At 40.6% G+C, this 16,790-nt stretch overlaps 1 protein-coding gene across 2 annotated transcripts in view; it reads left to right on the top strand.

Annotated features, from left to right (window-relative positions):
- The window catches only part of Il16 (interleukin 16), an 84,527-nt gene that overhangs the window by 27,592 nt on the left and 40,145 nt on the right, over positions 1 to 16,790 (top strand). For both annotated transcript variants that reach the window (XM_031387216.1, XM_031387217.1), the window contains one exon: positions 13,159 to 13,267. In XM_031387216.1, coding sequence (XP_031243076.1) covers positions 13,159 to 13,267 — 109 coding nt within the window. The remainder of the gene's footprint in view (positions 1 to 13,158; positions 13,268 to 16,790) is intronic.

Here is a 16,790-nt window from a genome sequence, read left to right as displayed (position 1 = left end):
GAATTTTAAAAGCAGTAAGGGAAAAAGGTCAAGTAACATATAAAGGCAGGCCTATCAGAATTATACCAAACTTCTCATCAGAGACTATGAAAGCTAAAAGATCCTGGGCAGATGTCATATAGACCCTACAAGAACACAAATGCCAGCCCAGACTACTATACCCAGCAAAACTCTCAATTACCATAGATGGAGAAAACAAGATATTTCATGACAAAACAAAATTTACACAATATCTTTCCACAAATCTAGCCCTACAAAGGATAATAGATGGAAAACATAAGGAGCAAAACTACACCCTAGAAGAAGCAAGAAAGTAATCTTTTAACAAATCTACATAAATCTAATTCCACTTCTTAAAACAAAAACAAGAGGAAGTGACAATTACTTTTTCTTAATATCTTAATATGAAAATTAATATTACCCACATATCCTAAGCAATTGAAATCCAAAAATATGAGGAATTAGAAATTTGTTGATTGTCATCCAATGGTCTCTCTAATTTGGTAATTGGAGAAATATGTCCAATATTGTACAATCTATATACACTTTCAGCTTGTTTGTGACAGTGTCTTGCTGTGTACAACATAAGGGTCTTGAAATCTTGCTTCTCCTATCTCAGCCTCTCTACTAGTAGTATTGTTTATTTCATGTTTTTACACTATACTATGGTTCTCAGAACAGCTTATACATTTCAAAGGTATTTATATACCCAAGGGAGACATAGATAATTAACTTGGGAGGTGGCTTGTAGGAAAGAGAACAACAAAGAGTGAGATTGAATGCTTTGCTTGACATTTGTAACTCTTGTATCAAGCTTGAAGAAGAGGACTTTATAAGTTACTCTTTCTCTGAGATGAATGCTTTTCCAAATTATCATAGGTAATGAACCAGATTCTTACCTGCATCTAATGTCTGTGCCACCCTCCAAGCAGAACCATTGTTCATTGAAACAGTTGGTGAATGACTTTATGGACACACCATCTTAATACACACACCATTTCTTAAATGAATGCAACCTGTTCTCTGTGGGCTGAGAATATAAAATCACTCACTCAAGTCAAATAGTTTTGACCATAGCAGGAAGTCTGTATCCAAAACTCGTGCCTACAATTCATTCCTCAGTGCAGCAGAACTATCAACTCTCAGTTTAGCTACGATGGAGGTAAAATCCTTTGGTGATGTGAGGGTCATTGAAGTATAGCCTTATTACAATGAAATCCAATGTCTAAGAATTGTTCTTATTTTGGGCTTGTACCACAGTAGAGCCAAGATTTTAAACTCTACTAAATACAAAACAAACAAACAAACAAACAAACAAATAAAGACTTTTTATATTTATATTCATTAAGAAAATACTAGTAGTGATTTTTATTTTGAAATATACAGTTAATATGTTTGGAGGTATTTAACATTTATATTGAGAAATATAAATATATAAATATTTTCAGTATTGCTGTAGACAAGCATCTACATAAGATTGTTAAATTAATTATTGTTTTATATCAAATAAGTTTTATAATAAAAAAGAAAGAAAGATCATTTTTCTGTCCTTTTTGTTGTTGATATGTATATATATACATATATATATGTATATATATGAGGAGAAGCAATAAAATGTATGACTTTTTTGTTTTGTTTTTTTGTTTTGCTTCAGAAAAAACCTAGCTTAGTCATGGCTGGAAAGCTGGGTCAGAGATTAATAACACTGGCTGCTCTTGCAGAGAATTCATATGGAAATTTACAACCATCTGTAACTCCAGTTCCTCGGGATCCAGTACCCTCTTCTGGTCTCTATACATAACAAACACACACTTGGTACACATACATACAGGCAAACACCCATACACATAAAATGATAAATAAAGCTGTTTTGTCTAAAAATTGCACCAAATTTTATTTTCTTTAGCATTTATTTATTCTTTTTTGTTGTTAAAATTTTATTTTTAGTTTTTGATTCCATATATGTATAGTGTATTAACACTAACCCTCTGACACTCTTCTATATTTCCCCAATCTCTCAAATTGGTCTCTTTTTCTTCAATTATTAATGTTGCACACACACACACACACACACACACACACACATGAATTAACATATAAACACAAGCTGCTAGGCCTATTTAGTGTTGCTTGTACATAGGTACCCAAATTTTAATCTAATTTTTGTTCATTTGTTTTTAACTCCACACACATAAGTAAACATAATATGGTTTTTAATGACTTGTTTCCTGTTGTTTGTCTTACACAGTTCTTGCTGAGAATTGAGTTAATTGATTCCTGTTGGAAGACAGTTTCTCATTTCTTTCTGCCTGCTGCTCTTAAACAATTAATTTATTTGGGTGTATGTGGTTTGCATTTTGTAGTGTATGTGTGGTGTAATTGCAGATGTATGTGGTGTCTATGGAGGCTGGAGGAAGATGTCAGATTTCTGCTTTATCATTCTCTGCCATACACACACACACACACACACACACACACACACACACATATCCACATTTCCAGTGACCAATTGGGGATCTTATAATGCATCATCTGTAAATACCTTGAACATCTAAAAATTGATGAATTTTATTATGTAGGGGCCTTTTCACCTGTCATTTTCAGCAAATTTTTTCAGTCTTTGTGCACAGACCAATTGCTTAGCATTTGCTCCTATTTTTTGTGTACAGATTTAGAGAAATGGCAGTAAAGGGCAAAACACACACACTTGTGCACACACACATATATACATGTACACATATACATATATGCACATATGCACAAATGCACATACACACATTATGTATGTGTGTGTTCTGTCTTATGTGTAGGATGTTTTGCCAGCATGCATATCTGTTCACCACGTGTGTGGTTGATGCTGGCAGAGGCCCGAAGGGGAGAATATTGGATTACCTGGAGTTTTAGACAGTTGTAAGCTGCCATGTGGATGCTGGGAATTCAACCTTGGAATCCCTGGGAAAGCAACCAGTGCTCTTAATTGCTGAGCCATCTTTCCAGTGCCCAAACTTCTTTATTCTTTTGAGACAGGGTCTCTCACTGAACCTAGAGCTAGACTGGTGGCCACCAAGCCCCCAGAAATCCTTGTCTCCATCCCTCCCGCAAATGGTGGGATTAGAAGTGTACACATGACATTTTCCCTTAGTGCTAAGATTCATACTCGGGTCCTCATGCTTGCCCAGAAAGTGCTCTTCCCCTCTGAGCCATCTCCTTGTTCTTGTCTACGGCATCTAAAAACTAAATAGCTCAGTTTTTGTTTGGGGGTTTTTACCTTTCCTCAGAAAGTTTTTGTTATACTTTAATTTCTATTTCTTTTACTTAGGGTTTGCCGAGTTTAATGTGTTTATAGTTTAATGTCTCTCAGACAGATAGATGCATAGATAGATAGATGACAGACGAATAGATATATAATAGATAAGAGATAGATGACAGGTGATAGAAGATAAACAGATGACACAGCTCTCTTTATTCTGGAAATTGGTTACGTGGATGTGCTTGTCACCGTCTGGCATTTTGTTTTAAGCCCTTGTTAGTACCTTCCACACCTTTGTGTTGCCGTCCGAGTATTTTTAAAACTATGCCCCAGCTCTGTTCCCCTCCCTTTGGTGCTGTCTAAATACTCGGTTCAGTCTGTTTACTTCTGAGTATTCATGTATTCAGTTCTTTTTCGAGCCTGCTGAGGAATTTTCGGTTTCTCCTCTGAATTTCCAATCACTTCCTAGATGTCTTTAAAACACGAAGTCTGTTGATTTTTCAGTGTGTGCTGTGCCCGCTGTGCAGTCTGCAGTGTGTGCCGGTCTGGCTTTCGTGTGTGTGGTTCTTGTGGCTTTCTCTGGTCGTGCCATGCTCCGGGGAGTTTTGTTTCCATTGAACTGTTTTCTCTGCCGGCTCCTGTGTGCCATCACTTTCTCTGTGGGTGTTTCGTAGGCACAGCCTGTTCTGGGGCTTTCACAGAAGATTCAAATTTGCTTCGGTGGGGTAGCTGAGGCATCATTAGCCTGGAGCAGAATCAACCAAGTTCTTGTCTGGAGGGTTGCGAGACGTCCATGTGGCACGAATTAGGCTAAAGCGCCTGCAAGTGCTCACTGGTAGTTGTCTATTCTCGGGGGATTCCCCACTCCCCTTCAGGGCTGTATCCGGACTATGATTTCCTTTCATTACCTCAGGGATGGCATGGATCCACTCTAGTCCATATTTAAAATAAGGAGATAATCCTTTGAATCGTCCTCTTGATGCAAAGAGAATGTCCTGTTAGGCTCGGGTCTTAGGAAGGAGCTGAGATCTCTCTTGCTCAATAGCATCCCATTAGGTTACAAACAGCAAAGTCCAAATTCAGCCTCTCATCGAGTGAGCTCAGAACCACAGCAGATTCCGGGGGCTGCTTATTTTTCAAGATGCCACTCCACAGACTGTAGTGCAGCCATCAGCTGCTGGCTATGCCTGATGGTGCTGCCTTTCCATCAAAAGGTTTCTATCTCATTTAAAACAGCTACTAGTCTCAACTAATCTGGACTCCCAAGATCTCTTAAACACTGGACCACCAAATAGACAGCATATACCAGCTAATATGAGGCCCCCAACACACATACAGTAGAGGACTTCCAGGTCTGTGTTCATTCAGAGATGATGCACCTAACCCTCAAGAGACTGGAGGCCCCAAGGAGTTTAGAGGTTGGGTGGGGTGGGGGCATTCACGTGGAGACAGGGGCATGGGGAGGAGGTGTGGGATGTGGAGCAGTTGAAGGGTGGATTGGGGGTGGATTGGGGGTGGATAGAATATAGAGTGTAAAAAACAAATTAATTTAATAATAATAAAAATACAGTTTCTAGGCTTCAGCTGAAGGAACACAGTCAGTGGTCACTACACCAGGGACAGCATGATCCTCCCCTGCCCTTCAATGTCCCACCTACCAGGGTTTTCTGTTTTACATGTGTGGTGATGGGCACCCTTCTACAAACACCCGTGTGTGTTTTATACAATTATTTCCTACAATAAAATTTGAGAATATGGAGACACCGAGTTGAGAATCGTTTGGTAAGTGGTTGATATTCCTTGGAGACTGGATACTAGTATTCTTGACGACCATCACAGACAGGACAGGATCTTGCTATGGAACACAGGCTAGTCTTGAACTCATGGATGGTTTAAAAACGTCTGCCTTAGACTCCTGAGTTCTAGGACTGTAGGCACATGCCACCATTCTGGCTCACTTTGAATGGTTTTATTATACAACTCATATATCATATAATTAAGTGAATAATATTTTGTGGTTTCAGCATGTTTGTAGAATTGTACAACCATCACTGCTAACTTTAAAACCATTTACCACCTCAAAAGAAACCTCATAGGTTTTAGAAATTCCCAAAGCCCACCCTCTGTCACATCCCTGTTTCCCAGAAGACCATGAGCTCAGGGACTATGATCATACTTACTCTCTTCCTATCAGCATAGTTTTGGACATCTCATAAATGGAGTCACATGTATGTGCTACTTTCCACTGACTTAATTTGATTACTATTACACTTTCTAGTCATTTTATTGCAGACTGTATTAGCCCTTAATTACTTCTGGTCAACACATAATATTATAATGTATAAATATACCAAACCATCCATCTATCCCTTAAACAACACTGAATATTTTTCTATTTTTGGATACTATGAATACTTTCTCTTTAAACATTTGTGTAAAATTTAAATGAGTGCATGCTTTTAGTTTTTTTGAGTACACCTAGGAGTGAAATTGTTGAATGATACTGTCTTAAATTTTTTGATAAATTATTCTGTGTATAGTAGCACATGCTTTTAGTCTCAACACTTAGGCAGAGGCAAGTAAATTTCTATGCCAGCTTGGTCTACATAGTGGTTCACAGGACATCCAGCCAGACAGAGAGAACCTGTCTTGAAAAATCATAACAAAATATTTTTTATTTTAGAGAAACCTTCAGCCTATTTTCCAAATCAGTTTCATTGCCTTACATTTTTTACTGTTAGTGTGAGCCTCAAAAATTTTGTGTATATGTATGTGTTCACATATGTATGTGTTCATATGTATGTGGCAATTCATGTGTGTGGGTGGGTGCAGGACCACCTATTTGCACATTCATGTACAGGCTAGGAGTCGGCTTAGGGTGTTACTTCTCAGGTACCTTCTACCTCATTTTTTATGCATTAAAATATTTTAATATACAAATGAAACAACTAGCTAGTAGACATGAAGAGGTTAATGGAGTTGTTCTCGTTTATTAAAAAAAAACTGGAATGAATTTGAAGAACTTAGTCATCCCATTTCCATTCCCAATACTGTGACATCCCCATGATACTAATGTGGATGGATGAAGGCTGAAAATCAACACAGTCTGCCTGAGTTTTGCATGAAATAAGTAGGTAACTTTTATCAGCAATTTTTACTGACTTGCCCAGTGATGGTGATACAATGTAATCTATCACTGCAGGTGAATTTATCTTTTGAGGGCTTTCTTCTTTTGGTTTTATTATAACATTTCTTTATTGCAATGAACTCTAAAATAGAAATATCACACAGCTAGATTAAGTAGCCATTCAAAGACTTGTTCAGTTTCTAATGCTATTCATCTCAATGAACTATTAGAATGGCCATTCTGAAACTGTGGCTCTTGTATTAGAGTTTTATATCTTCACTATCAATTGCATCTTTATACACTTATTCATCATCTGATCCACCCCCCATAGAAACTATGATGGACTTGAACCTAGAAAAGAAAAAATCGTTAGCTTTATATCTTCTTCCGAAATGCTTATGTCCATTTACCTGTATTCTGTACTTCCCCATTACCTAATATTACCGTCTCTTGACCTTCCTAAGTAGTATACTGTACGCACACTAATGATGATTTATATGTGCTTTTATATATTACAGGCTAGGATCTAAGTATGAGAGAAAACACCTTGTTTTCTAAGGCAAGATCTCACTGAGTAGTCTAGGCAGGCCATCAAGCTGCTGCAAGAATGGCCACCTTCCCAGAAGTGGAATTATAACTGTGTGCCACCTTGCTAGGCTGGGGACTGAATTTAGGTGCTAGTATTGCAAGGTGAGCACTTTTCCCAGTAGGCACCTCCCTCCCCAGCCTCTGGATCATTTCTTGCCTATCTTCTCTCTGCTGGTGGGAATAGTGAGAGTGTGACTATAGCCCTTGTAACTGGTGTGAAGCATTGTCTCACTTTGGCTTTGATTGGCATGACTACCATTCTGTTTCCTCTCTGTTGCTATGAGAAATTCCAGGACCAAAGGCAACTCAGGGCAGGAAAGGTTTTGGCCTGGATTTCCATTTTTCCTGACTTTCTTCTTTGAGTTTTACTATTCTGCCTCTTTCTTATACACATAGGACCATTTTGAATTACTTTGTATGTATGGTGTGAGAAACAAAATAATTTCAGAGCCTAAACTTCTCCCAAGGCTTACAAGTCCCATTGCTCCACTGGGAGAGCTCATTTTGCATGTGGACTGCTAGCTGACATCACAAGACTGACACTTCTGGAGCTTGCTGGCTGCGTTCCTCCTCAATGGAAACTTTTCTGTTTTCTTTTGAATGGGATTGCTGTGAGTGCTGCATCTGAGGGAACCCCACAATATAACCTGCTTTCTTATAGACATAGGACCGTTTTTGATTACTTTGTATGTATGGTGTGAGAAAGAAGTCCAGTTCCTTTATGTAGAAATATGTCTTTCCACGTATCATTTGTTAGAATCATTCTTTTTCAAGACATCAAACACCACAGTAGTAGGCTGATATGAACCAGGACCTTGTACTGTGACAGGAACAAGAACGGACATGCAGAAGAGGCATGAGAAGGTGGAGTTAGGGGGACTCGGTCATGTTGTGGATAATGGGGTGAACATCAAAGTGGAGCCTTGGTTGTGTTTGTCCCTTCCCCTTGAGACTAGCAGATACATAGCATCTTCCTTATGACTAGGTGGTTGCCCCAGAACAAATCTATGGGAGCCTATTATTTTGTTTGTAAGATACAATACCCTAGAATTCCTGACCATCATCCTGGGTCATCCTCTTATTTCATGGGAACTATGTAGATTTTTATTTTTAGAGTTAGCTGTTGGTCCCAAAAAACAATATGGCCAGTCTTAATGTTGAAAAAAAATACTGTGAAGAGTTTTTTTTTTTTTTTGGCCAAGGCCATTTGGTCCCATGAGGACTGGTTGGTATAGAGATGGAGGTCTAGGTAATGGTGGGGTGTGTTGCCCACAGAATGGCCGCCATGGTCTCAGTCTCCGATGAAAACAAGGATAAGTATGTTTCAATGACTTTGTGAGCTCCTTCACCTCAGTGACAAAGCCTCAGAGTGGAGAGAAGCCCCACCTTGGGAGCAAGGACAGAAGAATCCTGTTCTGTGTGCTGCAGAGGGAGGCCTCTGTGGAACTGCTCTCAGGGATCCTACAGAGACTCCTTTCATGAGAAGCTGCCCCACCCAGGACATGCCTGTCCAAGAGTGGTCAGGCTCCCCTGGGAGCCAAGGGAAGCCGTTTGATTCCCATGAATCATTTTCTGATATGTGATAATTTCAGCAAAGGAGGCAGCCTGGAGGCTTTAAACGTAATTGTCTCTCAAAATCATCACTCAAAAGTTCAGAGCTGCAAGTGATGGCAAGGTTTGGTTAGCACACCTCTCAGCCTAGAGAAAAGGAAACCGAGCCTAAGCAATAACACAGCAAGTTTGGAGTAATGAGGAAGTCAGCTCTGCAGGCTTCAGAGCCCTACCTCCCATCTCCTCACACAACTCTAGTGAGGAGGTCACCAGGTTTGACATCTTAAAAAAAAAACCAAAAACCCTTGTTTGGAGATTTGTTTATTTTTATTATGTGTGTGGATGTTTTGCTTGCATGTATATCTGTGCACCAGATGTATGTGTTACCCATGGAAACCCAGAGGAAGGTATTAGGTCCCCTAGAAGTGGAGTTACACATGGTTGTCAGCTGCCATGTGGATGCTGGGAATTGAACCCCAATTCTCTGGAAGCCAGTGCTCTAAACTGCTGCTCCATCTCTCCAGCTTCTTCTTTAAAAAAAATTCTTGTAATGGGGCATACATACTTATGTGCACATGCGTTGGCATACACACACACACACACACACACACACACACACACACATGCATGCACACACACATACGCACACAGGGAGGTTTGAGGACAAACTTGGGTGTTATCTTCACAAATTCTATCTATCTCCTTGAATACAGGCTATAGTATTAGCCTGGAGATTGCCTGTTAGAATAGACTGGGCAGCCAGTGATCCCTAGGGATCTTCTTGTGTCTCCATCGACAGTGCTAAGTTTAGTTCACCATCATTCCAGACATTTTTGTGGATGTCAGAGATTAAACTCAGGTTATCATCTCACATAAAAAACCACTTTATCAACTGATTCATCTATTCAGCCTCCAGCTTGGCAGTGAAATGAACTCAGAGCACACAGGAGCATTGTGGCATTGGTATCCCAGTCACAGAACGTCTAAAAACATGTGTCTTGCCTTGTTCAGGAACTTTTAGGTTGCAAAGTGATACAGTATTGCTACTTAAGTCTTTGTCTCTCTGTCTTTATCTCTCTCTGTCTCTCTCTGCCTCTCTGTCTTTCTTTGTCTCTGTCTCTGTCTCTGTCTCTGTCTCTCTCTCTCTGTCTCTCTCTCTCTCTCTCTCTCATCCAGGTGAGGAGGGAATGGTTTTTTCTATTTCCTGGGATTTTCTACCATCTTCATTCGACTAGCTAAACAATTTCTATTTTAGACAAGGGACTTTATAAAGGAAAAGAGTCTATTATTATAACAGTTGAAATAAATATCATATTACCAATTTGGTTTGGGTCTGATTTCAAAGTAACAAACGCCCACTGTTTGTTAAGCTGGGTGTAGTGGCTGGGTCCTATAATCCGGTACCCAGGAGGATCAGAAGTGAAAGGCTATCCTCTATAGATGGAGTTCAAGGTCAGGCTGGGCTACACAAGACCCTATCTCAAAAGGGAAAAAAGGTGCTGGGAAAAATAGCTGCCTGAAAAGAGCTTGTTGTGCGCGCCAGAGGACTTTAGCTCAGATCCCCAGAACCTACATTAAGAAAGAAAAGGCTGGATTTAGGGTTTAGTGGTGTGGATTTATAATCCAGCACTGAGGAGTTAGACAGGTGCCTCCACGTACACATACCCACACAAGAACATACACATACAAGACAAAGGAAAAGAAAGGAAAAGTAGATATCATTTCATCATTCAAATACATTTTTGCTAATTCATGAGACCTGAGTCTTGTATGTCATGTCATACCTATTGTGTATTCTCACAACTAGGAAGAGGGCCCAGTACATAGTAAGTTTTTAGCAAACATTTGTTGAATGAATGTTGCTATTTTGGTGCATCTATATTTAGTCCTTTTTACTGTGTTTTTTTATATATTATTTTGGTTAGATTATAATAAAGTATTTGAAATTTATAAGTAACACAAGTACAGTCACACAAAAACATTTAAACATTATTTTAAGATGAGTTTTGTATGCTGTGTCCTGTGAGGATACCATTTACTCATCTACTTTCATATTATTAGACATTTAGAAGTTGCAATCTATGGTCTGAATACACATCTCAATGGTGCTTCAAGGATAAGGGTCACCCTTGGATGGGTAGACCAGTTAGTTGCTGTGCCTAGTGGGACTGCAAAGGTCCCAAGGCCATAGTAACATCACTGTCTCACAGCATGCATACAATGGAGCTGCTACTGAAGAGGAGTCTTCACATTAGAGTTGGGGCATGACCTCACCTGACTGCTGTAACCAAAAAGGATCTCTTGGATATTAGGTTGGATATTCGAGTGTGCTCAAAGAAGCAGTTCATATACTTAATTTTGGAAATCAGAGCCCTAAGAATTCAACCAAATCAAACTTACTTCTGTATATAATCACAGCTTTCATAGCTTTTAAACAATTTCCCAAATTAGCCCAGTTGGAGATTGGTAATTTTGTTCGGGTTAACACAGCTCCATCTGTTGCTAAACAGAAAAATGACTGCCTAGTAGTCTGCCCAGACTTAACCTCTGATTTTCACATTGACTTACACAGGAAATAAAAGGGAACTGATTTGTGTTTTCTTGTGTCAGAAAGGATATAGCTTTATTTTTAAAGGCTGTTACTGGACTTCTAGGTCCAGATTGCTTTACAAAGTCCACCAAGTTAACTCTGCTACTTGGCAGAAAATTCTTTCAACATTCAAGAGAAACAGAGCAGCAGCCATAGATGGGGTTTAACTGTGCTCTGGAACCTGTGAGCAATTTCTGTTTGCCATAATGCAGGTGGAATTGAACTCAGGGAGTCTCAGTAGCCTGTCACCAACAGCACAGTAGAGGAAAGCTTTGAAAACAAATGGGGCAGATGGGAGCAGTATCTTCCACTCTGGCCAGCTGTTGGGGCCAGGGTGCTGAGTAAGAGGCACCAAGTGAGACGTAACTAGTGCAAGGCAGCCAGAGGGACATTCTCTCTCTTCCCTGGCAACACACCAGATGTTGGAGATTGAGTTCCACTCGGCACATGGAATTAACCAGCCCCTGTCATAGTTGCCTTCTCAGTCAGGTAGTTATGTCAGATAGAATAGGGGTCTCTAGCACAGTGCAGCACTACGTGCCTGCCCTTAAATACCTAACCTGTCTATAGCTATAGCTTCCAGGCCCAGTGACAACTATCCACAGGTCATTTACCAAGTCATTCAAATTGAACAGCCACAGGCATGCTAATGTTTAGAGAATTTCTCACCCATAGGTTCCCTGAAACACATGCTTTTCTGCATAGGCACACGTTGCATGCATGCTTGCACACACGTGCGAGTATACACACATACACAAACACACATGCACTCACACATGCACACACAGTTGCAGTAGTAACTGATGAATGTTTTTGTAGCTAGTAAAATTACAAAATAGAAAAAAAAAAACCTCATGAGCAGAAGTAAAATAACCCCCTCATCTCACTGTCAACTTCTGTGTCCCTCACCATCCACTTCTAATAGGTTAGAGAAAGGAGAGGAAAGAGAGTACAAGTTCTTCTGGAGACTTCTCTCATACAATGGAAAGTCATATATTTCCTTTCACCGTAATAGAGAAATGTGACCAATTGTACTGTTTAACATACTCAGTGTAATGAAGATTCACTCTGTGTGTGTGTATATGTGTGTGATGTGTGTGTGAGTGTATGTGAGGTGTGTGTATGTGTGTGTGTGTGTGTAATATGTGTGGTGTATGTGTGTGGTGTGTGTATGAGAGACTGTGTGTTTGAGTGTGTGCTGTGTGTCTGAGATGTGTGTGTGTGTGTAGTATGTGTGGGGTGTGTGTCTGTGAGTATGTGTTTGAGTGTGTGCGTGGTGTGTATGTAGTGTGTGTGAATGTGTGTGTGTAGTGTCTGTGTGTGAGAGAGTTGTTTCTATTCTACAAAAAAATCATTGATATAAAAATTGATGTCATTCAATATGGTAAGGCAGACTTAAAAGAGAATCATAAACAATTTGACTGATAGTGACTTTTAAGGTTCTGAATTAAGTGCTGACAACTAGAAATCATCAATATAATAAATTTACAATACTCAGAAGAATGCCTGGATGTTTCAATATTTTAAAGCTCTATAATATTTGCTCAACAATAATTTTGTGAGTGACTATGGTAGAATCTCAGGACAATATAGCACCCTCGTTGCCTCTAGCACAGGTTCCCAGGCTCTCTGCTCACAGAACTCTCTAAGCCATATGAGAACTCTGCCTTTCTCAGTAGTGGTCATTCACAATTGCTTACTGTTAGCCTTTGTTTACTAAAATGTCAGCTATCCAAGGTCAGCTCCTTGTCTGTCTTGATCACTGCTAAATTCCCCGTGTCTAATGAAGAACCTGACATATTCATACAACATTTGCTGCATTTATTCATTATTTATGTAATTTCTATTGTTAATTATCTTTTAATTTAATGAATGTGTATCTAGGAATAAATGGTTGGGAGCAGTCCTAAATCCAGGTCTCAGAGTGCCTACTTTAGTAGAGATCCAGGCAAATCAACAAGTATTTCTCTGGTCCACACCAAACCTCATTAAGCTAAGCAACTCTTGTCAACTCTAACTTGCTGCATAAAAATATGGGAACTCTTTTCACAGGAATCTTCTACAACGTCCTCTAAAGAAAAGACTGGAAAACCAGAAGGACAAAGTAGCAACTTCCTGTTTCCTAAAGCCTGCCACCAAAGGACACGCAGCAACTCCACCAGTAAGTAACTTCCTAAAATATCTTCAGGGACAGGACAGTGTTAGCTCCTTTTCTGTTGCTGATAAAACACCATGACCCAGGCTACTTACAGAAGGAGGGTTTTTGTTGTTGGTGGTGGTGGTGATGGTGGTTGATTGGTTGGTTGGTTTTTGTGGCTTATGCTTCCAGAAGGCTAGAGTTGATAATGGCTGGAAGAGACAGCAAAGAGTCTTGTTGGCAGGAGCAGGCTGCTGAAAGCTCATATCTTGAACCACAGGCAAAGAGCAGAGAGAGAACTAGAAATGAGAGATTTTAAACTTTCAAACCTGTCACCAGTGACAAACTTCTACCACAAGGCCACAGCTCCTATGCCTCTCCACACAGCACCATCAACTGGGGACCAATGGGCCTACATGGGCCTGTGGGGGACATTGTCATTCAAACCGCCACAAGAGCTTAACTGCTCCTGAATAGCAGGACTAGCAGGACTGCCAGTGCTGTGGGGAAATTAGGGAGGCTGGCTCTTCCCTGGTCTTTCAAGGATAAACCAAGATAGCTGTTTGTCTCTCAGAGAACAGTGTTCATGAGTGTGCTTCCCAGACAGCTAGAGAATTTAGCCTTGGCTTTGCCATGTCTCTGTGACCAGTTCTTCTGGCTGAGAAAGAAAAAGAAAGAGAGAAAAAAAGAAAGAAAGAAACAAACAAACAAAGAAACGAGCAGAGTGGCTACTCTAGCTGCTGGCTGAACAAGCTTCTTTCTCTCTCCCTATGACCTCTGTTGCCCTTTCTGTGATAGGATAGGGCCTGAGGCTAGAAGACCTAGGGCTCTTGATGACTGTAAATAGCATCAGAAGAATGAAGAAATGAAGATCACAGTGAATCATAACACTAGACATGCTGATTGATACTGAGCTCTGCCAACATTTTTAGTTCCATGTTCTTCCCATGTGACTTCTGAAAATTTATATGCACAAGTCACTGGGAATTCTGTTCTAAACACTATATATTTTTTTAAGGGAAACACACAATTCCATTATATGAACATTACAATCTATTTAACCAACCCTCTCTTCCTAGATATTTGCATTATATATTACATAGAGATTATATATAATATATAGCTATAAATACCATATCAGTCTCTCACTAGCACAATCCATATTGCTTACATAATACATGGAATTTTATTTTCACCCATGTTGGTTCTAAAGGGTAACCCTGTTAGCCTCCATATCTGCAAAGGGGAAATACTTTAAAAAATTACATTTGTATAGGAAATGTGCAGATTCTTCCTCTTCTGGTTGTCTTCTCAATAGTCCAGCATAAGAAGTACACATTTAGCTGGGTGGTGGTGGCGCACGCCTTTAATCCCAGCACTTGGGAGGCAGAGACAGGTGGATTTCTGAATTCGAGGCCAGCCTGGTCTACAGAGTGAGTTCCAGGACAGCCAGGGCTACTCAGAGAAACCCTGTCTCAAAAAACCAAAACCAAAACAAAACAAAACAAAACAAAAAAAAAACCACATCTGTGCATCTATTATGTGACAATGATGCAGCAAGTTTATACAAAATATGGAAAAGCACCACTTATTCTGGTATCTGCAGGGGTTCCTTGAAACAGTTATTCTCCGTGAACACTGAGTGACGGCCACATAGGTTGAAAGCCAAGTGTGGGGGTTATAGCTAGACTCCCATCATGTGGGGTGTAGAGGTAGGATGATCAGGGGTATGGGGCCAGGCTGGGCTAATCAGATCCTGTCTCAAAATCAAATCAAAACAAAACACAACAACAACAGCAGCAACAAAACAAACACCACAAAACAAAACACCAAAGTAAAATTAATAGAGAGCACATTCCAAGGCGAGTGTGCTTGGGTTGGGGTCTAGTTTCTTTGGAAGCCATTGTCTGTGTGACTTTAGGGAAGTTTCTTGACTCTCTGGGCCTCATTATTCTATGTCACTTGTCAGCCATCCTTAAATGAATTAGGACCCATTTGGAGGCTGTGTAACTTGGTTTCTTGTTAATGTAACAGCCTAGGAGTTGATTTTTGGTTTAAACAGTGAGTCGTTACAGCTTAAGAACTTTGGCCACACTTTAGCCTGACACTCCTTCAGCAGCAAACATGATCACCGATCTCTTCACACTGAATTATTATTACTATTTCAATATTTGTCGCACAATCTTCTCTCTCTTTCCTGTTTCTGCTTCTCTGCTCTGCTTTGCATCTGGGACCAGTTACACACTTTGTCGAGGCTCTGTCTAAAATGAAACAAAGAGACCCTGTTCAAAATTATTAAGAATTTCAAAGTGGCAACAGCCCAGCATTAAACCAAGCTGGGAGACTTCTGGCTATAGGCCCTGGTGACTGCACAGGCCACATGGTCATAATCTCAGCCATGTTGGTGTCCTGGGAGCTAATCTCTCAGACAGCGCCACCCACTTCCCAACTGAGCTCAGTTACTGAGAACATCGGTGGGTGACTGGCCGTAGGATAGACCCTTGTAGGTACTGCTTTCCTGGTACCCTGACTACCCATAGCCCAAGTGGCCCTGTCTTCCCTGGATGTGGCTCAGTCAGTCCAACACAATTTCCTCCCTGTGCCCCTCAGGCCTCGGCAGGTAATGGCCTCCAGAACCCCAGCACATCTGGCTGTTTGTGTAAGTGTGCCTTTGGTTTCTTATGCAAGCTATGACTTGCACACTGGCTTATAAAACAGCTGGAAGACAGACCTCTTTAGACAAATGGAAAGATTTCTTCCTTCATTTAGTACGTGTTTTGGTGACTTGCTAGTTTTCTATTGGGGTGATCATTATCTTAATTTACCAAACTCTCAGTTAAATTTGTATTGAACATTGATTGCATTTCCTAAACGTGCTTCAGAGAATCAGCTGTGTCCTGCTCTGGCCTCTGTGTATACAGGCCTGAATCCATGGAAGGAGCAGAGCACCCAAAAGCACAGAGGCTGCCTGAGTCAGGAGGGGCAGATCCCAGTTTAGCATGGAGTCAGGGCCATGTTCTAGACTTGCTCATGGGCTCTGTCACCCATCTGCTGTTGCTCATTTCAGACTCATTCGTACTTATTTCTCTTCCTCTCATCCATTCAGTGTAGGTCATGGCTATGGGAAAGCCCACTACCCAGAGGTCTGGATTATATTCTAGACTTATTTATTGCAATGAAACCACTGAGCCTCTGTTTGCTCACTAATAAGTAAGAAGTAGACCAGGGCTCCTGAAAACCTCTGATAATTGGCTGCATCGCCAGGAGAGTTGCCCAGGCCCCATCAATGGGCCAGGATGGGTGTGGGGTCTACACTCCTATAAAATACTTACATAAATGTGGTGCATGTGCAGATTCAGACTAGATGACCTCTGGCTACCAGCTGGGCATCCTGTCTTCCCCATGCTTCTCCCTCCTGGCCCATCTGGGAGCAATTGGTCCCTACAAGTTAAGAGGATCAATGTTTCCGAAAAGACTTCTGGAAGCAACCATCTTGGCAGGGATACGTTTTCCTAGCCACTTTCAGAGCATGGAAGAACCAAATCTC

Source organism: Mastomys coucha, unplaced genomic scaffold, assembly GCF_008632895.1.
Source record: "Mastomys coucha isolate ucsf_1 unplaced genomic scaffold, UCSF_Mcou_1 pScaffold21, whole genome shotgun sequence".
Lineage (NCBI taxonomy): Eukaryota > Metazoa > Chordata > Mammalia > Rodentia > Muridae > Mastomys > Mastomys coucha.
This window is presented reverse-complemented; position numbering and strand designations above follow the sequence as displayed.